The sequence below is a fragment of the Phascolarctos cinereus genome, unplaced genomic scaffold, assembly GCF_003287225.1.
Source record: "Phascolarctos cinereus isolate Bilbo 61053 unplaced genomic scaffold, phaCin_HiC Scaffold_5;HRSCAF=322, whole genome shotgun sequence".
NCBI classification, from domain to species: Eukaryota; Metazoa; Chordata; class Mammalia; order Diprotodontia; family Phascolarctidae; genus Phascolarctos; species Phascolarctos cinereus.
This window is the reverse complement of record NW_027555958.1, coordinates 320,269,124-320,293,229: the sequence shown is the minus strand read 5'-3', so window position 1 is coordinate 320,293,229 and position 24,106 is coordinate 320,269,124. Positions and strand designations below refer to the sequence as shown.

General features: G+C 40.6%; 1 protein-coding gene across 3 annotated transcripts in view; it reads left to right on the top strand.

Moving 5' to 3' along the window:
• The window catches only part of ACACA (acetyl-CoA carboxylase alpha), a 253,708-nt gene that overhangs the window by 88,920 nt on the left and 140,682 nt on the right, over positions 1-24,106 (top strand). For all 3 annotated transcript variants that reach the window (XM_020991778.2, XM_078156110.1, XM_020991777.2), the window contains 14 exons: positions 624-774; positions 1,315-1,418; positions 2,625-2,706; positions 3,314-3,459; positions 3,622-3,772; positions 4,866-5,000; positions 5,335-5,481; positions 6,208-6,396; positions 7,141-7,241; positions 7,959-8,047; positions 10,308-10,432; positions 18,431-18,544; positions 19,622-19,735; positions 21,934-22,023. In XM_020991778.2, the coding sequence (XP_020847437.1) occupies positions 624-774; positions 1,315-1,418; positions 2,625-2,706; positions 3,314-3,459; positions 3,622-3,772; positions 4,866-5,000; positions 5,335-5,481; positions 6,208-6,396; positions 7,141-7,241; positions 7,959-8,047; positions 10,308-10,432; positions 18,431-18,544; positions 19,622-19,735; positions 21,934-22,023 (1,738 nt within the window). The remainder of the gene's footprint in view (positions 1-623; positions 775-1,314; positions 1,419-2,624; positions 2,707-3,313; positions 3,460-3,621; positions 3,773-4,865; positions 5,001-5,334; positions 5,482-6,207; positions 6,397-7,140; positions 7,242-7,958; positions 8,048-10,307; positions 10,433-18,430; positions 18,545-19,621; positions 19,736-21,933; positions 22,024-24,106) is intronic.

Here is a 24,106-nt window from a genome sequence, read left to right as displayed (position 1 = left end):
CATTCTTCTAGAAGCAAGAAAAATTAGCAGTGAGGCAGCTAGAAGTGAAGGTTTAAAAAAAAAGGGCAGTAGTGAGTGAGTGAAGCAATGAAAATGAATGTGGTAAAGGGGGAGGAATTGGAGGTGAGCATTTTTCCTCCCAACAAATGATTGCTTTATTGTTCTAATTCATCAATAAAATATGTATTCTTTATAACAGTGGGATTGCCTGTGTATTTATCTTCTTATTATCACAAAAGTGACTGATTTGCCAGTAATTCCTGGCCAGGGCACCGATCTGAGTTTTGATGTTGCTCTATTTCAGTATGTCACAGACCTGTGATTATGTCACTTTGAGAACTTCTGGTATGGGATACTCTCTTCGTAGGTACACATAGCCACTCATTTGACTCATACTCTTTGGGGGATGATACTGGCCCAGAGAAGTTAAGAGACTTGCCCATGGTCACATAGCTATTAAGGGTTGGATTGGCATTTGGATTCCTGCCTCTACACCATGTGACTTGCCCATGGTCACATAGCTACTAAGGGTTGGATTGGCATTTGGATTCCTGCCTCTACACCATGTGCCTCACCCTCTTGTCCTTGGAGCCTGTGCTGAGACCGATCCTCTTGTCTTCTAGAAACATGGTGGTGGCTTTGAAGGAGCTGTCTATCCGGGGAGACTTCCGGACTACTGTTGAGTACCTGATCAAGCTGCTGGAGACGGAGAGCTTCCAGCATAACCGCATAGACACGGGCTGGCTAGACAGGCTGATCGCTGAGAAAGTACAGGTGGGGGCTTCTGGGAGAGGCTAAGAAGCTAAGAGCTCCCCCACCCCCAGGCCCCAGGTCACTTCCTGGGCCAAGCCTGAGAACAGCATTCTGGGATTGAAATGGAACTCTTTCCCTATTTCATACTCCTCCTGACCTGCTCCTGTCGTCAAGTTCTGCCCTAGTCTAGGGTTTCCTTGGTTTGGTTGGGAAAAAGACCAGTGTCTATTCATTGTCCAAGTACCTGCTATTTTGAAGGGGAGAAAACAAAGCGTGCTACCTCTGTTCCTTTTCTGATTCTGCAAAAAGCTAGTCTGGTGCCATTTTTCTGTTAGCCAGATGGCATCAAGGCACACAATCCCTTGAAAGCAGAAGACAGTGTGCCTGGGCCCTAGCACCAGGAAAATGGTGAGGCCATTGTCCCAGTGTTAATTTGGGCTAAAAGAAGCAAAATCTAATAGAAACTTTTTCCACAGTGAATTTGCCTTTCAGGTTTGAGGAGTGAAACCAGAGGTGCCAATTGACTATGCTTTTTCTTTGCCCTCTTTTCCTTTCTCCCAGGCAGAGCGTCCTGATACCATGTTGGGGGTTGTATGTGGGGCTCTACATGTGGCAGATGTGAGCCTTCGGAACAGTGTCTCCAATTTCCTTCACTCTTTAGAGAGGTAGGATTTTGATTATTTGGGGTTCCTTAGCACTTCAGTGGTCATCTACTCCAGCTACTTGTATTGATCTTAGGACTGAACCCCCAGGACAAGCATTCTCAAGACTCTTCCTAGCAGTTAAAATTTTTATATTTATTTAGATGTTTTATTTGAAGCTTAACATTGAACATTAGTGCAGCCAACTACACTTGGTTACTATTTACATTTAAATTACTTCAGTGTGTAAAAAATCATGGCAATTTTTCCATCATTTTTCACTTGTATTTTTGTCTCTCCCTTCTCATTTGCTACTTTCTCCTCAAATAAAGTTTATAACTTGTATATATTCCCTACCTCTGGTTCTGCTTTTTCCTTTTGTATTACTTCATTAAAAGTCTTTCCAGATGTCTTTGTGTGTCAGACTTAATCGCATTATAGTTTTCCATTACATGGAATATAACACAGTTTATTTGGCCGATACCCAGTCATTGGGCATACAGGTTATTCTAACAGTTTTGTAAGCAATGATTTCTTTTCTCTGAAGCTGGAGAAAGGAAGGAGGTCATGGAGAATGGCTTGGGGGTAATTGTAGTATTGAGGGTTGGGCTGGGGCAACACTGAAAGAGAGTATTTACTTCATTTCGAATTTCATGTGAAGAGTATAGATTAAGTATAGATTATACATGTTTGGGTATCTGAACCCTCCCTGAGCTGTCCATTACTTCCTAGGCCTTGGATTAGGAAGTTCTTGAACTCTTTACTAGCCTTGATTTCATAACGTAGCTATTATTAGCCCTTAAGAATAAGTTACGATAGACTGATAGTCAGTGATGGCTCTTGAGTTGTGTCAGAGCATCAGCCAGGCAAGTATGAAACTGAATTAATTTCCAGGGCTAGCTAAACAGATTCACTTGCTATGTTCCACTTTTAAAAGCCTGAAGGGAAGAACTTAAGGAAAGTAGTAATTTAAACATCTTAAACCATATGGATTGGGAGAGGGGAGGGGGAAGGCAAGGACAGACCAGAAAGTTCATAGAATGGAACAGGGCTTATATTGTTAAGCCAACCTGAACTAACCATTTTCATAATGTTACTCCCCTGGTAGAAAACCTTTTGTATGGCAACATTTATTTACTAAGCGGAGAGGGGTAGTTGAGGTTTGACTGTACTCGATTATTTGACTTTGAGAGCCATACGATGATGAATGATACATACTGTTTTTTTCAGGGGTCAGGTCCTTCCTGCTCACACACTTCTGAACACAGTTGATGTTGAGCTTATCTACGAAGGGGCCAAATATGTGCTGAAGGTATGAGCATCTCAGGAACCCTGTTCCTCACTTTTCCATCCTTTTTTATTTTTAAGGAAAGAGGCACAGAAAACATTTGGGCTACAGAGTGACTGAATCATTTATATTCCACAAAATGAAAGTAAGGAGGAGTAAGAGCAAGTGGGGTATGCTGAGGAGTGAGGTAGTAAGTGTTATCAAGAGAATTTAGAGGTGGTTTGCAGTTTTCAAATACAGCACAATCGCCTGAGTGGCATAGGGTCCTGTATAAAGGATGTCCTAAGGTAGTTTTAATGTATGAAAGCCACCTTCACACTTCAGTGTCTGTGCGGTTCTGTTCAACTTCTTGGGGTACAGGCAAGAGGCTGAAGAGAGAATTCAGACTAGGGAGAAACAACTGCTTTAGGTGCATGTAGCACCAGTGTGACCAAGCCGGAACCTGTTGCTACTTTAGCAGGTCTAAGAAATAGGAGAAAAGGAAGAAAGCAAATAGGAGTGACTAGCGTCACATGGACTTATCACATTGGTGTCAGGTGTTTTCTTTTGCCCTTTTATTCTGGGGTCATCTCTAGGGCTCTGCTTAGAAATGATACCATGTCCAACTCCAGCTGCTTCTGATGGTCCACAGGTGACCCGGCAGTCCCCTAACTCATATGTGGTGATCATGAATGGCTCCTGTGTGGAGGTGGATGTGCACCGTCTGAGTGATGGAGGATTACTTTTGTCTTATGATGGTAGCAGCTATACAACATACATGAAGGAAGAAGTGGATAGGTGAGTAACAATTGGAGTCCGTGATTGGAACAACCTCTTCTCTTGTCTCCTGGAAGATCATGGGATTTGGGAAACATTAAAGAAATTTTTACCTTAATGCTGCTATTCACTTCTGCATCTTGAAGTGATTCAAGAACTGTTTGCCTTACTTGTGTTCCTTAGGTACCGTATCACAATTGGCAACAAGACCTGTGTATTTGAGAAGGAGAATGACCCATCTGTACTCCGTTCACCTTCTGCTGGAAAATTGATCCAGTACATTGTGGAGGATGGAGGCCATGTGTTTGCTGGCCAGTGCTATGCTGAGATTGAGGTTAGGAGTGATTGGAAGAAAAGACAAGTGGCCACAGGCATGAATGTGTGAGAGTGAAAAAGGGACAGAAAAAAAGTATTTATTCTCTGTCCCCTCAGGAGGACAAAATGGAATCAGTGCATGAATTCTGTTGACTAATGGAGTCAAGTCAATTCAGTATTGCTTAAGTAACTGTTATATGAAATAATACCTGCCTGCAAGGAGCTTACAGTCTACAGGGTGGGGAGAGGGGAGGCTCATAACACAGTATGCTGACAGGTAAGTTTAAGTGTAAGTAACTTGAGGAGGGAGAGCAATAATAATTAATGGAGCTCAGAGAAAGCTTCATGAATTTTTGAAAGAGGGCAATATTTTATGAAGGACGAGCACACTTGAGGCAAGAATGCACTCAGAATGCCTCGTGGTGTGAATGAATAAATACACAGAGTGGGGAAAATGGAACATTGAGTGAGGGGCACATTCTGACCAGTTTGGCAAGAATGCAGAATGTAGGGAGTCCCTGAAATTAGCCTAGAGAGGTAGGTCACTGTAAGTCTGGGAATGCAGAGTTCGAACCAGTGAGTGGGGGTGACCAGACCGGTTGTTCTCCAGCCTCATTAATGATAAAATGAAAAAAAAAGTAGGGTCAAATCACAACAGAAAGGTTGTGTTATACTTCAAGAAATTGACAGAGTTATTAGGTACAGGCGCTAGTTACAAAGGGTAATTTTGTTATGTCCTTTCAAGTAGGCGGCTCTTAACCTGGGGTCCATGGAACCCCAGTTTTTTCCATCGATAGATTTCAAGGGGTCAAAAAACTTGGATAGCAAAAAAAAATCTTTTATTTTCACTAACCTCTAACAAATTCGGCATTTCCTTCATTAAAAAAAAAATCTGAGAAAGAGTCCATAGGCTTCACTAGACTGCCAAAGGAGTCTGTGACATGGAAAGGTCAAGACCCTCTGCTTTAGAGGTCTCCAGAGAAGGACCTGTTTTTCACTTTGGGGTAAAATCTGTCTTTTCATCGAGGTGCAAAGGAAAGAATAAAGTGACATCTGGAAACTCTGTCTGGATTTGAACTGCTTCTCTATTGATAACTGTTATTCTACTGTAGGTAATGAAGATGGTAATGACTTTAATATCTGTTGAGTCTGGTTGTATCCACTATGTCAAGCGGCCTGGAGCAGCTCTTGACCCTGGTTGTGTGATTGCCAAGTTGCAGCTGGATAACCCCAGTAAGGTTCAGCAGGTAGGTGTGAAGATAACTCTGGTTGCTTATGTTTCCCAAGGGATGCAAGACCTGAGGTGTACTAGCATTTCATTGGTTAGTTTCCCTCACGATCTTGCTCTTTCAGTGTATGTTCTATACTTGTTCATGCAGCAGGGTAGACCTAGTAACCCTGGTGTTTGTGAGGGTGGTTCACTTTCTATTTCTTTTGATGTGCTGATTCTTCCTTGATGCCTTTTGTCTTGGGGTGGATGGGAGTAATGGGGGAGGTCCATGACACACCATAATTATTGCAACTATATTTCCTTCTAGAAGTATTATAGCAAGTAACTCAATCTTCCTGTGGGGTTAACAGGCTGAGCTACATACTGGAAGTTTGCCCAAGATCCAGAGTACAGCACTCAGAGGCGAGAAGCTTCATCGAGTCTTCCATTATGTCCTGGATAACCTGGTCAATGTAATGAATGGATACTGCCTCCCGGACCCTTTCTTTAGCAACAGGGTATGAAGCATTTCCCTTGGGAAAGGGATTTGTGGCTGAGTCTTCTCTCCTTTCTTTAAGTTACCTAGAAACTAAATTATTTATTCATTCATTCACTCGTTCATATTGCTTTTTGGTGAGGCAATGGGGGTTAAGTGACTTGCCCAGGGTTATACAGCTATTTAATGTCAAGTGTCTGAGGTCATTTTGAACTCCTGTCCTCCTGACTCCAAGGCTGGAGCTTCTATCCACTGTGCCACCTAGCTGCCCCGAAACTAAGTTATTTAGTCCACAGGTTCGCAAAAATCTACTCACTCCCCAATGTCTTCTACCTGCTCCTGTGGCAGGGGCTTGGAGCCAAGGTTTGCTGAAGTCTGGATATCAATTTTTATTAAAACTCTTTTTTAAGAGTTTTTTTTTTTAAGTGATAGACTTGAGCATCATTCCTGTCCTATAAAACCTGTTCCATTGAGATACCTGCTCATCTTGTATGCTGGTTTAATTTTAGAAATAGGGACCTAAAAATCAGTACCTCCACAAGTCTTATCACTAGCATCTTTAGTTTTGAAATTGAAGTAATGTTTTTCCTGTTCAGAGAACATAATGTTAATTTGGTCAGACATTCTAACCTTTGAGCCTCAAAGAATAAGAACTCTTTGCTCATTAGTTTGGACATGTCAGTTTAACCTGACATGGAGCTCTGTTAACCTGTCTTGTCTGTGTACTGTTTTGGTTCTTTATCCTCAGGTAAAAGATTGGGTGGAGAGATTGATGAAAACCCTCAGAGACCCTTCCCTACCTCTCCTAGAATTGCAGGACATTATGACCAGTGTTTCTGGCCGGATACCCCCCAATGTGGAGAAGTCCATCAAGAAGGAAATGGCCCAGTATGCCAGCAATATCACCTCTGTTCTTTGCCAGTTTCCCAGCCAGCAGGTATTTCTCTTAGTCATAGTCAGTTGGGGTGATGAGGGTATGCAGTGTGGCCAGAGTGCTGCAGGTCGAGGTGTTTGGGGCTGGGATCACAACAGGATGTGTGGCCTGAGAATTGATTGTTGTGTTGGTGGGTTGTCCTGTTTCTATGATTTGTAAGCATTGTTCCCTCTGAAACCTTTACTGGGTGTAAGCAAAAAAATTGAAAGGAGAGTTAAAATACATGGAATATAAGACACCTGAAGTTATTTGAAAGCATTTCATGCCCCTGGAATTAACCATGATGACAAGATAGGTCTTATACAGTATCCGCTATTCCTTTGGCCTTGGAATCTACCAACAAGAGAAGCTCCTAGATTCTCTAGTGAACTTAGTATGGGGAACTTCTTGTGGCTTTGTGAATGACTGCTTTACTCCATTAGCAGTATGACTTTGACCTAGGAGGGAGAGGTAGAGCTTTTTATCTTGCATTCTGGAGTTTAACCAGCATGCCACACTTGCCTGTCATGCCCTGGTGTGATGGTTTTTGGTGAAGCAGACATAAATCCAACAGGGAAGTTTGAAAGGGGAGGAAAGCTGCTAACTCATAGCACAGGCCCCGGAACAGCCTTTAATACTTAATTACTCCTGGGTAATGTCAGCAGATGAAAGAAAAGGTTCCATATTGGAGATGGGATGAAGAATAAAATGATTTAGATTTCCTCTTGTTGGCTTGGGCTTCAGTTCTCTTTGTTTCCTATACTTTAGATCGCCAACATCCTAGACAGTCATGCAGCTACATTGAACCGGAAGTCTGAACGAGAAGTCTTCTTCATGAACACTCAGAGCATTGTGCAGCTGGTCCAGAGGTGAGGGCATGTTGATAGCACATATTTCTTTTTACCTTTTTGCAGCCATGACCTCAGATGAATTAGAAAGTGCTCACAATGCTAACTCTTCCCCCAAATTTTTGATGACTCCTTCACTTCTAACTTCTGATGCTAGAAATATTTTCCACTTTTCTGCTCAGCATTTTTAGTGTCTACTAGTTAGGTACAGAAATTCTAGTGGCTTATTTTCCCCCCATTTTGTTTTTGTATGTTTATTTTCGTATCCTAATAGTGGGCCCAGCATCATAATTGCTGTTTAGGTCTTCACTAGCTGAAGGAGATGTCTGCAACTCTCATCTTCCACAAAACTCTTTTCTAAAGCTTTATAGATAATAGTTGTAAAAACTACTACCCACAAAAATGTTTTCAAGCCATTTCCAGGGGCATATTGATGACTCACTGACAGTGAGAGCAGTTGGAACCTAAGTCAGATTACTTATTATTAATGTACTGGGTTTTAGTTTCTAATTGAAATTCTTCTTTGCCCATAGCCAAATATATTTCAGGTTTTGGCCCCAAATTAATCTTTCCAATTGTGAATTAGCTAGAACAGTAACTGGGTTTATCCTTTGTATCTGTGCTCTTCTTGGAGGCAGGAGGCTTATTGGAATTAAGGAAGAAAATTTGGCCTTCTAGTTTTTGAGTTGAGTCTTTGCCAGTCAGGCTCTTAAATTGCAACCTTTCCTATCTTAACAGGTACCGAAGTGGTATCAGAGGCCACATGAAAGCTGTGGTGATGGATCTGCTCCGACAGTACCTGCGAGTGGAGACTCAGTTCCAGAATGGTAGGTGGTAGGTCTCTCTTTCTGAGGAATAGCCCAGAGTTAGGTTCACCAGACCTAGAGGACTGACTCAAACCCCAGAGGACTATATAATATCCAAAGAAATCTGTCTCTCCTTTGACCTATTTACTGCAATCTCCTATCAGTAAAATGCCAACAAAAAAACTAGTTTCACTTCTCTTAAAAAAAATCCATGTCATTCCCCAGGAAACAAACAAACAAAAATCTGTCTTTGCTAGGTTGTGCATATTCTTTGTCTTCATTCTTCTGAGATAATTCCCCTAATAGATATTGGAGATTTTGTTATCTTCCTGATAACTAGATCTTTGGATCTAGTTATGTTTCTTTTTTATGAGCTAGCATTTCAGTGGCTATTCTGTGGACCATATTAAAATCATTTGGGAGGCCTTGAGAAGTTTTTCACCCACATTCTTCATTGCATTGTTTAAGGTGGAATTTATCCCTGGCACTCTCTGAAGAACCTCACTAAATGATGTAGAAAGTCTATAAATGTAAAATATTGGAGCCAAGATTGAGCATCTTTGTAATGTTGCTCCTAGCCACAAGATGGCAGTGAAATACCACAGATGTTGGAACTTCTTTGGAAAAAAACAGATCCACTCATAAACCTGGTACACCCTTTGAACTGTTTAAGGAATATCTGGAATGTTGTGGCTTCCTTTCTACATGGGGCCACAGAGCCAAGGATCCCCAAAGCTCCTATTATGTTTTTGTTGTTTGGGCCTAGAATGAATGGTGGCTTCTTTATGCCTTGTGGCCTTTATGGTTCCTAAAGTCCTAGATATATTAACTTTTCTCGCCATGGGACACAGCAGTAGAGCAGGTTGAGATGTTAATTTCTCCAAGATGACCTATTTCAAACAGACTTCGTTTATTGTAAGTGCCATTTATTTTTAAGTGGAGCCAATTGGAAATTGGCATAGCCATATATCCATAAATAAGTTAGCCTTTTATATAATGAGCTCAGATTCTCTTTGAAATCCAACACATCCTGTGCAGGGTGCTATGATAGGTGCCAAGGATAAAAAAAAAATATTCATCAAAGAAGCTTACATTCCTTCTGAATTTGTTACTGCTTTCCATGGGAAATTCCTTGTCCTGGAGGATATTCAAATATTAACTTATTTTTGTTCACATCTAAACTTACTAAAAAGAAGTTTTATTGCTGCTTTTAAAAGAAATCACTGTTATTTCCCAGTTACCCTTTTCCTTTCTCTCTCGTTCACGATATCCTCTCTCCCCCAAACTGTCTCTCTCTTTTTTTGCGGGGGGGAGGAGGGGATGAGGCATTTGGGGTTAAATAACTTGCGTACAGTCACACAGCTAGTTCAGTGTCAAGTGTCTGAGGTCGGATTTGAACTCAAGTCCTCCTGACTCTATGGCCGGTGCTCTATCTATGGTGTCACCTAGCTGCACCTTCCGCAAACTACCTCTTGTAGTAGACAAATACAGTTAAGCAAAATAGATCAAAACATCAACCTGCTCTGACAGCCTAAGACTTGAATGTGGCTTGGGACACTCCAGTGAAAATATACATGATTCTTACTCTTTCCCAGACCTTTTGGCTAAATAGTTTTTCTTTGTCTCTTATCTTAGTTTGGCTTTGAAATTCTAATTTGGTGTTCTACTAGTTCTTGCCAGGAGGGGAAAATGATGATTCCAAGCAGGCAGAGACAGCTTTCAAATGGACTTTGAGGGTTGGGGAGAAACTAAATACCTAATTTTTTTGAGTTAACACTACAGAACATAGCTTTGGAAAATAGATATTTAGACCCTAGCCCTATTGAGGTGAATAGTTTTATCTGAATTAAAATATTTTAATGGGATGGAGGAAGTTCTTTATATGTTTTTTTTTAGGGATAAACTCTTATGATCCTGTTTTGCTATTCCCTCTCTTTACTCTCAAAAAGTAAGTTTCAATTTTTCTTTTTGTAAATATGCAACATTTTTAGTATGTACCTTTTACTCATTAGGTTCAAATTCCATGCAGATTATTTAAAATTTTAATAAGTTGGAATATGTTATATTCTTTATGGTGTGGAAAGAGACAATTTAGGGAAAGCCTATGATATTCATACTGGCTTTCATAGCATCACAATCTCAGAGTTGGAAGGAACATTAGAACTTAGGCTTCACAATAAATGATGTCTTTCTCCTTCCCTGGTGAATTGTGGAATGTGAAACCATGTGAGTATGAGTCCACATATGTAGAATGAGTTGAGTTCCTGCTTATTTCTTGCAGGTCACTATGATAAGTGTGTCTTCACCCTCCGGGAAGAGAATAAAAGTGATATGAACACTGTGCTGAACTATATCTTCTCCCATGCTCAAGTCACCAAGAAGAACCTTCTGGTCACAATGCTTATTGTGAGTTCAGTCCCATAGCATCTCAGTGGGTTGGTTGATGAGATAAAGGGAATTTCTTGCTTCTGGTGGCTGGGTTTGGAGAAGAAGGTGCCGTCTTCTTTTGACTGGCTGCATCGGACTTTGGTGTCTGTGCACCTTTTCCCTTCAAGGGTGACATCTCTTCTGTCTTTGATCTAAATGCAGTTCTGGCTAGAAAAAGATTGCTGTTAAAGCAGGAACATTAGAGCTAGAAGGAACCTTAGAAGATATCTAGTCCAAGCCCTTCTTTTGTGTAGGAAGTAAGTGAAGGCTAGAGGTATCAGGGAGCAGTTGTGTTGATGTCAGGAAGACTTAGGTTTAAATATAGTCTCAAAAACGCTTAGGAACTCTGTAACCCTGGGCAAGTCATTTAACTTCTGGAAGCTCAGTTTGTTCATCTCTGAAATGAGATTAATAATACCTCTTGTGATGATCAAATGAGGTAATATTTGTGAAGCAATTTTCAAAGTGCTATGTAAAGCATGAGTTGTTATAATTTTATTATCGTTTCTATTATTATTGTAGAGGTGAAATGACTTGTTTGAAGTCCATACATTTGGTTTGTGGTAGAGCTAAGACGAGAACCCAGTTTTTTTATCTTTTTATCTGGACTGCTCCCACTTCATTATGCTATTTCCTTCCAAATAGAGCTAAATTGGGGCTTTGAGGTATTTTTGCTGGTCAAGTGGAAGATAAACCTTACTGAGCTTCTAACCATGAATTATGACTCTTGTTTATGACCAAGCTCATGGTTTTGCTGGTAGAATTGGCTTAATATCCATCCTAACTTGATAGGTTTTGGGCTACTGATTGTGAACTTTGAAATGAGGTGGAAAGAGGAAAACACAGAGGAGTTTGCATCTTTAGGAAGCAGTTATCCTGTTGGTAAAATCTTCTTGTGGTTTATAATGGGCTATAAACTTTTCTGTCCTTGTCTCCACACTCTGGTGAAACATTTTCTTGAAATTTGGTCTAGTCACAAAATAATCACATGCCTCCAGTTAAGAAACTAATTAGCGCTCCCCAAAGAAATTTTCATAGCCTCTGCTTTTACTGTATTCTCTTTGTGTTTTCATGGAACTCTTAAGTCTTGTACTGGGGCAACTCAATAATTTAGTCCAACAAAGCATGTACTTATTTTCTCAGGGTCTAATAACAGTGGACCAAGTATCCTTTTCATTAAGCTGTGGAAGACTATGCTTGTGTCCTTATTACCTAAGTAGCAGTAGAATCAATAGGAGGGAGGGAAACTCCTGCTTGATATAGAGAAGGCTAATGAAAATCAAATGATCTTCCAGATTTATTGCAGGCTTTGTGAATTTTGGAAACTGTCTTAAAGACTTCTTTCCCTTCATTCTTTGGTCTTAGATCTTGCCTGAGTTTGAAATGGGCGTTAGAAAATGATAGGTCCCTTCTAAAAATTCCCATCATCTTCCTGACTAGTTTGTATAACATCTAGCATGTTTCCCTGTAATATGGAATAATAGTAATTTCTTTTTCCTTGGAAGTGACCTTTCTATGTCCTTCCTTAGAATTTGGCATGCTGGCAGCCATGTTTCTGCTCTGTAGTGAGATTCTCCTGATAGAAGACATTTCTATGCTAGAAAATTTTCACCACCATTTTTTATTTCCTATTTTACAGTGAAGGCAGACTTTAGTTCCACTTCACTTTTCCTTCTACGTAGGGCAGAGCTGCTTTCCTAGTTAATAGGCAGATCAACTCACTCCATTCCTTCCCTGGCTTGTTCAGTGGAGAAGACCAAATTTTTAGGATGGCTAATTTTTCGCAATACCTAATTACAAATATGTTTCATTTCCTTTGGCTTCCTGGAGTGATTGGGAGATAGGTTAATGGGAAAATGTGTATGTGAATGAAAAAAATCCATGGTCAAGTTTTTAAAATATTTTTAAACAGTAGATTTCAAGAACTAGATGATATCGTCAACAGAAACTTTTTTGAATTTATCGTACATGTAAGGTAGAAGAAATTCTTGTAAGTTTAGCTATTTAAATGTTTAAGGAATTGAGAGTTACTTTTAGATGGAACCAAAAGACTTTATGGTAGGAAATTGGTGGTGATTGGGAGGAAAAGGAAATTGGAAATCGGTTTACTTGGATTGAAAACAGAGGGGGATTTGGCTTCAAAGGAAGCTAATTATGGGGACCTTCCATTTTATTATGATTATTATTTTTTTAAGGACATAACAGCTTTCTGCACTAAAAATAGACTCAAGCCCAGAACCCTTGGAGCAGCAGAAGAGTAATGATCGCCCAAGACTGTCGCTGGGTTTCTTAAATTCTAATTTGTAAGATATAGGGGCCTGGCTCACTCCTTTTGCGGAGTGATTGTAAGTAACGCTTGCCTTAAGAATCTCATTATTGGAACACGGAGCCATATTTCCTCTGAGAATTCTGGAGTAGCTTTGAGCCGGGGCTGTTCATTTCTCAAGTAATCACGCTGGTGTGATGGAGAGAGAAAATGGCAGCTGTTCGGAGCTCAGGCCTTCAATTTTCTTCAGAGTCCAGTCACTCAAGTGTGTAATTACACGGGGGGTGCTGCAGAGACGTTGGGTCCTGTCAGAGAGCTGGTTTGAGGCTCGGCTTTCTGCTCTTGCCCATCAGGACAGGCAAAAGCCAGTGGAGCTCTGACTCGCTCCTGTTCTTGGAATTTTCCCCCTTGTTGTCCTGATTGCTTTATGAAATAGTCATCTTCTAGTATTTGGGTCTGGGGGGATGGGAGAGAGAGAGAGAGAAGGTGAGGGAGACAGAAAATCAAAGAGGGAACGACCAAGCCATCTTGTTCTTCATTTGCCATTTTCATTGTATTTTTTTCCTTTATCTCCATTTAGACAAAATTTAAGATTAGTAATCATAAGATGGATCTGTAGGGTACTTCATCATTAAAGTGCTTTTGAAATGTCAATTGTTCTCACTCCCATCTTGAAGATGTGGAAAATGAGAGGTGAAGTGATGTGACTTTAAACTCAAGGTGGTGGGCGTACAGAGCAGGGATGAACAAACACTTAGAAAATATTCCTGACACACTGGGTGCTAGAGTTCCTCTGCTGATCTTCTTTTACTCCTTTAGAAAGCACAGACTCATTTGCATGTGAATTCACTGATGGCTGTAGTTGGGTAATGGTATCTCAGTTATAAACATTCCTCTGTTCTTATTGTCTTTTCTGTCCTGTCACAGATATCACCTGAATATGATGGCATTTTGATCCTGCCTTTGAATTCCTTCAGGCCTATGTTCTCTGTTGGTTTCCTTTTCTTTGCTGCTTCTGTTGCCTTTGCTTTCTGATTGATGGGTATACCTAGTCTCTGTTTTCCAGGAGCCGTGATGTTGATGGTGTGCTTTGCTGTGCTAGATGACTTCTGGGGCTTTCGGGCCTAAAGGGAAGGATCAAGCAAATCAGCTGCATGTGTCTTACTCTCTGAGGGTTTCTGAGGATCACTGTAGTGGGACTGTAGAGCTGCCCCATTGCTAAGATGCCTCCTGGCATTGGCGTAGCCCTGTCTGGTGGTATTCAGTGACTCCTAAGCAAGTTTAGCTGATGTACATCTCCTAATCTTTCTCCCTAGCCAGAAGGCAAGGTACTAAGTAAGATGCTTAATGTCTGTCCCTGTCAAGTTTCCTTTGAGCACCATTAGCTAGAAACATTTTGTTGCCCCTGAAGACCACAAGTCTGCAAGGCCATCATTAAATTTATTCAAAAAGTGTTTCTTGCTCCTTATACTTGAGCTTATGGGAAAAAGCCTAGAGCTTCAGACTTTTGGCTGATGTCCACAGCAGAGATATCAAGGCAGCGTAGACAAGTGATCTGGTCCTCTGAGGTCTGTTTGGCTTAGTTAGGCAACTTGGGAGGGTAAAAGTAGGGAACGTCTTTGCAGTAGCAGCTCGGAAAAGTTTGTGTATAAAAAGTAGACAAAAAAGGGAGGGGCATTCTGATTCTGGCTAATAGAATAAATGTAGCTGCTTTATACCCTTGGAGTTCTCTCTGTGCTGACTGATTTTTCTCCTTCAAATCTTAGTACGCCACATGCGTTGGAAGGGCTGTGAAATGCACAGCTTCTGGGTTATGCCATGTAACTTTAAGCTTCTGACTTTGCACTGGAAACATTTGGAATGCTGACCAACAGTTTTCCTCCCTCTCAGAGGTTTTGCTTCAGACATGTGCTGATCAGTCAGCAGTTTTTAATCTGACTCTGCAAACAGTTTTTCTTCAAGAAGCTGAGAAATGGAAAAAAACACCCTAATAATAATAATAATAATAATTAATTATGATAATAACAGTCACGATGATGGTAGTTTGCATTCATGTAGCACTTACTCTGTGTCAGGCACTGTGCAAAGTGCTTTACAAATGTTATCTCATTTGATCCTCACAACAACTCTGGGAGATAGGTGCTACTATTATTCCTGTTTTACAATTGAGGAAACTGAGGCAGACAGCAGTTAAGTGACTTGCCCATGGTCGCATAGCTATTATGTGTCTGAAGCCAGATTTGAAGCCAGGTCTTCCTGCTCTATCCACTCTCCCGCCAGCTGCCTCTAAAACTCTTCCAGTTATCTTTGTTCGGCAAAACATTGAGAGACACAGAGATTGTCTTGTTAGATTTGCTTGGTGATATCATTGGGTTGTCAAGCTACCACTTTATCACTAATGTTGGGACTGGTGCATCTGTTGAGTGAGCAGTAACTTGTCTTGAAGGCATTTCCTACTAGATTGTGTTTTTCTGAATCCTAAAATGATTTCCATTCTTGCCTCCGCTGCCCAAGATACGCACATCAGAAAGGACTGCTGCATTGGGCTCTTCCGAAAGCAGTGGTACTGTTGGTCAGTGGCTTCACCCTGGCTAAGTGCTGCCATTTAGCATGCTTGTTAGATTTCTTAGCAGAGCAATGCCCTGTAGTTAAACACCATCCAGGTCAAGGATGAAAGCAAGACATAACTGTGTTGTGCCCTTGTTAAATAACAATTTTCACTTTGGCCTGCAGATATATGCAAGTGACCTGTTGTCTCAAAACAAGCAGGTAGACTCCCTTATTATATACATCTTTGTGCAGAGGAAAGAAATCTATCCACTTGGCTACTGACTGGTGACACCGTGTCATCTTGATGCTGAAATGTTGCACCAGGAAATGATGGTGGTGATGTACTGTCCAGGTACTCAGGACCAAGGACCAGAGACTTTAGTCAAGACTGTCCATTTCAGAGTTGGTTGACTGGTGGGTGTGACTGGGCTGTGCTTAGCCCTTTGGTCAGACTCTCACACGCTGTCTTCTGTGCCTGTGTACTTTGCTAAGGGGAGACTTACTCTTTTTATCAAATTCTGCTGCTTGTGAGGGTGAAATGTTTGGATAGTCTAGGATTCTTTTTTGCAGTGAGGACTAGTGAGAAAATCCTGCTTTGAGTTTTGAAGGCCACGGTTTTCCTAGGTCAGGAAAAGCTGGGGGTTTTGTCTCTGTTCACTTTAGAAAGAGTCTGTCTCTGGATTTTACCGTTAAGAGGATCAGGAAAATCTTTAGCTGGTGATAAGGGTGGAACACCTATTTCATTCTTTATTTTTCTAATTCTTGTAGTTCACATTCTGTCTCTTGTGATCTCATTTCTTCAGCAGATAAAACAGGTCTCAACACATATCTGTACTTAAACAAATTGTCTATTTTTCTTTATTCGCAATTTTAATTTAAAAATTTTAAAGCTGACTTTTCTTAAAGGAAAACTGTTTTGTATCACCCCAGATGCAGCGGATAGATTGCTGAGCCTGGAGTTAGGAAGAAATTAGTTCAAATGCAGCCTCAGGTGCTTACTAGCTATGTGATTAGGTCAAGCCGCTTAACCTTTCTCTGCCTCAGTTTCCTCAACTGTGAAAATGAGCGGGGTAATAGCACTTGTCTTTTCTGGGGTTATTGTGAGGATCAAATGAGAGAACATTTGTAAAGCGCTCAGCACAGTGTCTGGCACACAATAGGCCCTCTGTGAATGCTTATTTCCTTTTTACTTCCATTAGATCACTGCATTGATCTCTAAAGAAGAATCTGGTTGTCTGACTATAGATTTTTAGTAGTGTTATCGTTGAACCTTGTAGACATTAGAGGAGTCTCATGTTGGCAGATGGGCTTAACGGTTGGTATTGTCTGGATTGCAGGGAGGTGTCTTTGGCCTGTTGTGAATAATGAATGAAAAGGATGTTTGGGTGACATAGACCCATTTTTTGGCGCACACACCTATTGTGTTGTCTGCATGCTTGCCTTCCTGCACGCTCATACACTTATCTTTAGGTATCTTACATGTTCCCCAGAAATTCTACTCTGATCGTCAGACTCCAGTGAAAAAGGAGTGGTTACATTTTCTTCCACTTCTTTGCTCTTATAGTTTTGGGATAGATAGGAATTTGAGGCCATTTGTTGAGCAGAGGTGTGCAGTTTTATTCCATTTTAATGCCTTTTCTTCTAATCTAGGTAAGTGGACACAGGTAAGAAGGAAAAGAATGCCAGCTAGCTGCTCAGAGAATTGGCAGATAACTGCTTACGATGGTTGATAGCCGTTTAACTATGAATTCTCATAACGTATTTTGTGACTAGGTGTCCTTCTGAGCTAACCTGGACAGTGAATTGGGGAAATGGTTTGAAAGAAGTGTTGCTCTTAGTCTCTATATCTCAGTGTGTGTACTGGGGTTGAGGTGTTCCTCAGACTTATTTGTAATGACTTGGAAGATACTGGGAAACCGAGGAAAAGAGCTGTGTGGTAAATATGTGTGCTCCCCTCAAGCCACATTTCCTAAGTATTTATTGGCACTGCTATGGCAACAGACTGTCAAGAATACTCCTGAGATGGGGATGGTTTAGTGTGAAACAGAAATACTTCAAGAGGACTGATCAAAGGTAGAGAGAAGATTGAATAGCAACCAGAAGCCTCGTTGGGAACACCACTTCTTCCTGTCTCATGTAGTAATGTGGAAACAAAGGAGCACTGACATCTCGGGTAACTGTTTAAACACCTAGAAAACACATTTATGTATAATTTGAAACAATGCGGAGTTAAGAACGGCAACTCACTGCCACATGGCTTAGTAACATTCAGAAAGGTCAAACGAACTGCACTTAGGAACTGCATTTATATTGACCTGGATGAAATTACGTGGGAGATAGGTAAATTTGGAGTCTAGGGGAGATCTCTTTGCCACACAATATATCATCATCCAATTGAATAGATGTTCAGTGAGGATTTCGTGCTTTTTTTTTTCCTTTTTAGAAGAGGTAAGATAGAGACCTGGATACCAGACCATTCCAACTCTGGGCTTGTGTTGAGAGTTTGTTTTACTTTGAATTTAGAGAAGATTGTCCAATTCATAGATAATGGGGTGGTTCTTGGATCTGAGGGAAGATAAATGCAGAATTCAGCTGCTAAGGAGAAAGGGAGCTTAGTGGTGAGATTTTTATTTGTGTGCATATTTACAAATGAATAATTAGCTCTTGAGCTCCTGTTTTTCCCCCTCCTGGGAGGCTGAACATTTGGTTGCAAAGAATGCACATTACCGGGAGCTGTTCCTTTCCCTTTATGCTGCCTTTCTCCCAAGATAGGGGAGGAAACATGAAGGCCCTTTTAGACCCCACATATTTAAAACCTGTTAAAACTTTGAGGCACCATCTGCTGTTTCTTACACAGAATTCCCATGTACCCCCTTGTTAGTCTCTGATGATTCCTTTTGCATGTTAAAAGTCTAGGGCTATGCTCTAAAGAAATGCGTTAAGGATGCTAGTGAATGAATTGGGGCTGCTAGTGCTCCCTCTTCTCCCTCCCAGCTTTCCTTTGGGATCCCCTTAACCATGATGTTAGGAATAGAAAAGAGGGAGTTTGTGTGTCCTTACTAACTCAATTGTGTTTCCTTTGAAGTGGAACAAGGGGGTTGGGAGGTGAACTAAAGTCCGATTCACTTACGTGTTGTCTTTTTTTCCTCCACAAAAATTAGGATCAGTTGTGTGGCCGGGATCCCACCCTCACTGATGAGCTGCTGAATATCCTTACCGAGCTGACTCAGCTTAGCAAAACCACCAATGCTAAAGTGGCACTTCGAGCCCGGCAGGTAAGGACAGTCTCTGGTTGTCTTTGGGTTGAAAGTTCTAGACCCAGTAAGCTTTTACATTCAGTCCTCTTGCAAAGGTCATGCAATTCTCTATGTGAGTTTCATTACCTTAAAACAAATGTTTCCATGTTGATGGCCAAACTGGTCGTGATGGAGAGAGGGAGACCAAGGGAGAAAAATAGATTCCCATTTCAGATTTCCCAAAGGGGGCTTAGAAACAGATGATCTTTTCACATGAACTTAGTTTTCAGGTGTGGAAAGCAGAAAGATAATGAAGTGAATCACACACATCAGAGCAGTCCCAGAGAAATCCAGTCAGCTTCTCCTGCCGTCTTCATTTCCATTCCAAAAGGTTTCTTCAGGGAGGTGGGAGTCCGAGCCCCCTTTGTGTTGTTGTGCCTGGGCACTGAGAGTGAAACAGCATTTGAAGCTGTTCAATGACCTTCTGCTTCCCCTGGAATTGTATCCATGTCACTGAACTGCTCAGAGTTATTGAACCTCTCAGTGACCTGCTGAGGGTATTCAAGTCCTACCGTGGCGCTGTTTGTTTGTTTGTGACACTGCTTTTCTTTTCTCTGCCCCTTATATACCTTGCTATTGCTTCTTGACGCCGACTCTGCAGTGTTGAATCCCTGGAGCTGTTGGGACAGCTTTTCCTGGTGTGTCTACCACAGTGCTGCAAAAGGCTGGCTTTGCTGCCATCACTGTGCTATCCCCACAGCTGCTCACTGCCAACCTCGATTTCCAGTTAATAGCTAGTCATGCAGTCTCAGCACTAGTAACTTTGCAATGGTAAATCACTTGCACTGATGGAACTTGATTGAAGTGGTTTCCCTCCCAATGGGGAATTGCCCACAACAAAAATCATGGGCAGAGGCAACTGAGATTCAGCATTTGGTGGCATTGGTTTTATGTTGTGGATCTTGGAAGTTGCTTTACTTGGTTTCTGTTAGACTTTATCTTTGAAGCAGTACTCTTACAGGTTTGTATTTATTTTCTTTGCATTAGGGTTGCCTAATAGGTGACCTAAACAGTGACTCTCTCTGGAACTCATGCTTCCTTGTTTTCTCACTCCAGGTTCTTATTGCCTCCCATTTACCATCCTATGAACTTCGACATAACCAAGTAGAATCTATTTTCCTATCGGCTATTGACATGTACGGACATCAGTTTTGCATTGAGAACCTACAGGTACATGTGGACCTTTTCTGTTGTATTGCCCCACTTTACCTCTAAACTTGGTAGAATTCTTCAGGTTCTCCTGCATTTACTGTTGTTCTCTAAAAAGTTGCACAGCTACAAATGATCCTCCCAGTACAATTCTATTAGACTTGGCTTTACATTAGATGACATTTGTCTTTATGGAAGCGTCCCATTGGAATACATACCTTTTTGAACTGGAATGCTTCCAAAGTCAGCTTTCATTAGCAGTTCAGACTGATTTGTGATGCTTAGTTAAGGTGGAGTAGATGGAAGATACTTTCCTGTTGGCACACATAGTGCCTCTGGGGAAAAGGGAGAACATCATCTGAAATTTTAAGTACTAGGAGGAACAGCTTCTCTCTCTTTCTCTCTTTCTTTTTTGTTTTGTTTGGTTTGGTTTGGTTAGGCAAGGCAGTGGGGTTAAGTGACTTGTCCAGGGTCACACAGCTAGTAAGTGTTATGTGTCTGAGGCTAGATTTGAATTCAGGTCCTCCTGAATCCAGTGCCAGTGCTCTATCCACTGCACCACCTAGCTGCCCCTAGCTTCTCTTTTTTCTAGGGATTGAAAAGTCATTGAGCTTATTTTATCAGTTTAATTGGAAACATCTCAACTCTTTATTTCTGAACCCACAACAGATTTTTAGTGACAGCTTTGTGTTTTTCCAATTAGGGAAGGAGTTGTTGTTGTTATTAGTATAGTCTGGCCCTAGATGACCTTTATAGCTTCTATGATAGTCTGAAAGATCCCCTTTTGGGGAAACCAGAAGTTGATGTCATGTAGGATCTGTTGACCCTTCCAGAAAGGGTTGAAAATCAGGAATGTAAGAATCACAGAGTTACTTATATTGGAACCATAAGTCAGGATTTAGTAATTGAGATAGGGCTGTTGAATCATAGACTTTCAAAGCTTGAAGGGACCAGAGAATTCATTTAGTTGAATTGTTTCCTTTTACATCAAAGGAAACTGAGGGCCAAAAGGATTCAATGACTTGTCCAGAGTCATGTAGTATCATATAGATAGAATTGAGATTGGAACCCCCAGGTCTCTCAACTCCCACTCCAGTCTTTTTTCCATTATATTATTCTGCTGCTGATTAGGAATGATCAGGCTTAGACTAGTGTCATCTAACCCTTCATTCACTGACCAGTTACCAGATTTCATAGATCAAAGCAGAAGACAATTGTGATCTGGGACAAATAATCCACAGCTAGTTCAAGGAAGTAGAGGGTTCAGTTGAGGATGTGCATCCTCAACTGTTTCAGCCATGACTTAGGCTACAAAGCTAGATCAGGAGCTAACAGACCCTGCCCCCTGTAGGAGTTAAGTGAGGTAAGGAAATTAATGTGAGAATAAGGGCATGATTTTTTGTTGAAAGAGGGGAAGGTCAAAGTAAATCGTGTGCCATACATTTTGTCTGGTAGGCCCAGTTTGTTCAGAAAGGTCATCAACAGGTTAGCTGTAGGGTGAAGAGGTTTTTGACTGCTCTGGTAGAGCAGCATGGAAGGACCTATAAGAGCTGAGGTACACTGATTCCACTTTTTAACGTGACTGACTTTTTTACTTAAAAATTTTATTGTTGTCTTTTGCTTTTATGTTACCTTCATTTCCTAATATATCCCTCCTTCTCCCTCACCCCCCGCAACTCCCTTTCCCAGTCAATAAGCCATTCCTGTTAACAAAGAATTAAAAAAAAAAAGAAAGGTAGGAAAAACAGTTTAGCAGAATTAACCAACATATGAACTGAGTCTCAGTATATTATGTATTCCACTCCTACAGGTTCCCCAGTCTCTTTACAGGAGGGAAGAGATATACATTTTCTAACCTTCTTTGGAGTTAAGGCTTTATGGTTATTATTTTCTTTCTTCTTTGTGCTGTAGTTTATTGAGTCTTCCATGCTTTTCTGCATCCTTCATATTTTTAGTTCCTTATGGCACGGTAATATTCTATACATTCATGTAACAAAATCTGTAGCCATTCCCCAACCTGATTATACTTGTACTAGAATAAGATGCCTGCACTTGTCTTAATTTATCAAAAAATAGCATTTGAAGATGAATAAAAAGTCATTGTAAAATTTCACCATTTGCTTTAGACAATTTCCATTGAGGTAGGTTTATTTAACAGTGTTACATGGTGTAGATAGAATTTACCTTGATTATATTTGTATTATTATGTTATTTTCCAGAAACTTATCTTGTCTGAAACATCCATTTTTGATGTCCTCCCAAACTTCTTCTACCATAGCAACCAAGTGGTGAGAATGGCAGCTCTGGAGGTAGGTTTCCATGGTAAAAATGACATGACCTTTTTGGTCTAATTGATTTCTTCTACCTATTTGGCTATCACATAGATTGCTTTCCTTAGGTTGTTTTGTGTGTGTGTGTGTGTGTGTGTGTGTGTGTGTGTGTGTGTGTGTGTGTGTGTGTGTGTGTGTGTAGCCTCAAGCCATATGACCCAGGGCCAGGGCAAGGCACTTAACCTTTGTTTACCTTAGTTTCCTTAGCTTTAAAATTGAGCTAATAACAGCATTGACTTCCCAGGGTGGTTGTGAGAATCAAATGCAATAATATTTGTAAAGTGCTTAGTAAAGTGCCAGGTATATAGTAGGTGCTTAATAAATGCTTCTTTCTTTCCTCCTTACTTTTCTGATCTCTTCATTTGTTAGTTATCTTTTTCCCAGCTCCTCCTACATGGCTTTGTTTATGCTTTGAATTTGCTTATCTTTATACATGTTATATTTGTATCTACTTTTTCCCCACCCCAGGGGACAGTAAGTTTTTTGAGGGCAGGGACTATTTTATTTTTTCTTCTTATCCTTAGTGCTTGGCACATTGCCTTGCTCATGGTAGATACTTCATAATTATTTGTTAAATTGAATCATGTTGAAGTCACAGATCCTAAAAGTATTGAAGCATAGCCATTGCTTACTGCCACTAAAGAATACTGGGAAAAAGGTGACTGAATTTTTTGCCTTAGGGGTGTGATGACTGATGTGAAGGGGTGTGAGATTTTTTTTTAAATCATTTTTTTAACTTTTAAAAAAAAATTTGAGTTCCAAATTCTTTCCCTCTAGCTCCTTCCCCCCTCCACCTGCACTGAAAAGGCAGGCAATATGATACCCATTATATGTGTGAAATCATGGAAACCGTATTTCTGTGTTAGCATGTTGCAAAAAAGGTGGGGGTGTGTGTATAAGAAAATGATAAAAAAAATGCTTCAGCATGTACTCAGAGTTCATCACTTCTCTCTGGAGGTAGATAGCATTCTTCATCATGTATTCTTTGGAATTGTTGTGGATCGTTGTTTGATTAGAGTAGCTAAGTCTTTCACAGATGATCATCCTTACAATATTTCTGTTACTTTGAACAATGGTCTCCTGGTTCTTCTTACTTCATTTTGGATCAGTTCATATAATTCTTCCCAGGTTTTTCTGAAACCATCTCCTTTACCACTTCTTATAGCACAATAGTATTCCATAACATTCATAAACCACAACTTGTTTAGCTGTTCCCCAAGTGAAGGACATCCCCTCAATTTCCAATTTTTTGCCACCACAAAAAGAGCTGTGATAAGTATTTTTGTACCTATAGGTCTTTTTCCTTTGATCTCTTTGGGGTATAGACCTAGTGGTATTGCTAGGTCAAAGGATATGCACAATTTTATAACAGTGATGATTTTTGATTTAGCAGTGACATAGTATAATAGAGCTGACCCCATTGTTATCTTTTCGGATAACAGCTGTTTGGCATAGTTTGGTTTCGATTCTTTAACCTGTAAAAGATCCATAAGGTTGTTACTAATTTTTGTTTTTAAGTCCTGTTATAGATTGTTATAAAATTTGCTTGAATACACACCAAACTAAATAACTCCCTGAATGATCTGTGGTACTTTCATGTCCTCAGTTATGAACATCACTGCCTCTGTACTTGTCATGCAGATAGCACATTGAGAGACTCATACACAGTATTTTATGTGCATGGCAAGTTGACTTCTAGCTGGCTTGGGCTGAACTGAGTTCTTGCTGAGATGCAGTCTGTTGTTTAACTCTAGAGTCTAAGCTGTGTGTGAATGACTCTGAAAAATGTATCATTTTGCATTGTCCTTGCACTGAGGACTAAGGACATAAATAACCAGACCTGGGGTGTTGACTTTGGGGGAGGGTAAGGAACAGCAGAGTTGCAAAAGTTTGATAGAATTAAATAATTTTTATCTTCCAGACTCAGTGGTCTTGAAGCTGTACTTCCTGTGTTTCTTATTCCTTGTTTTTCTTTTAGGCTCACTAGGGTCACAAGTCTAGGCTTCTAGCTTCTGCTGAGGTTCAGGTCTTCACTAAACGTCGGGAAGTATAGTTTTCCACC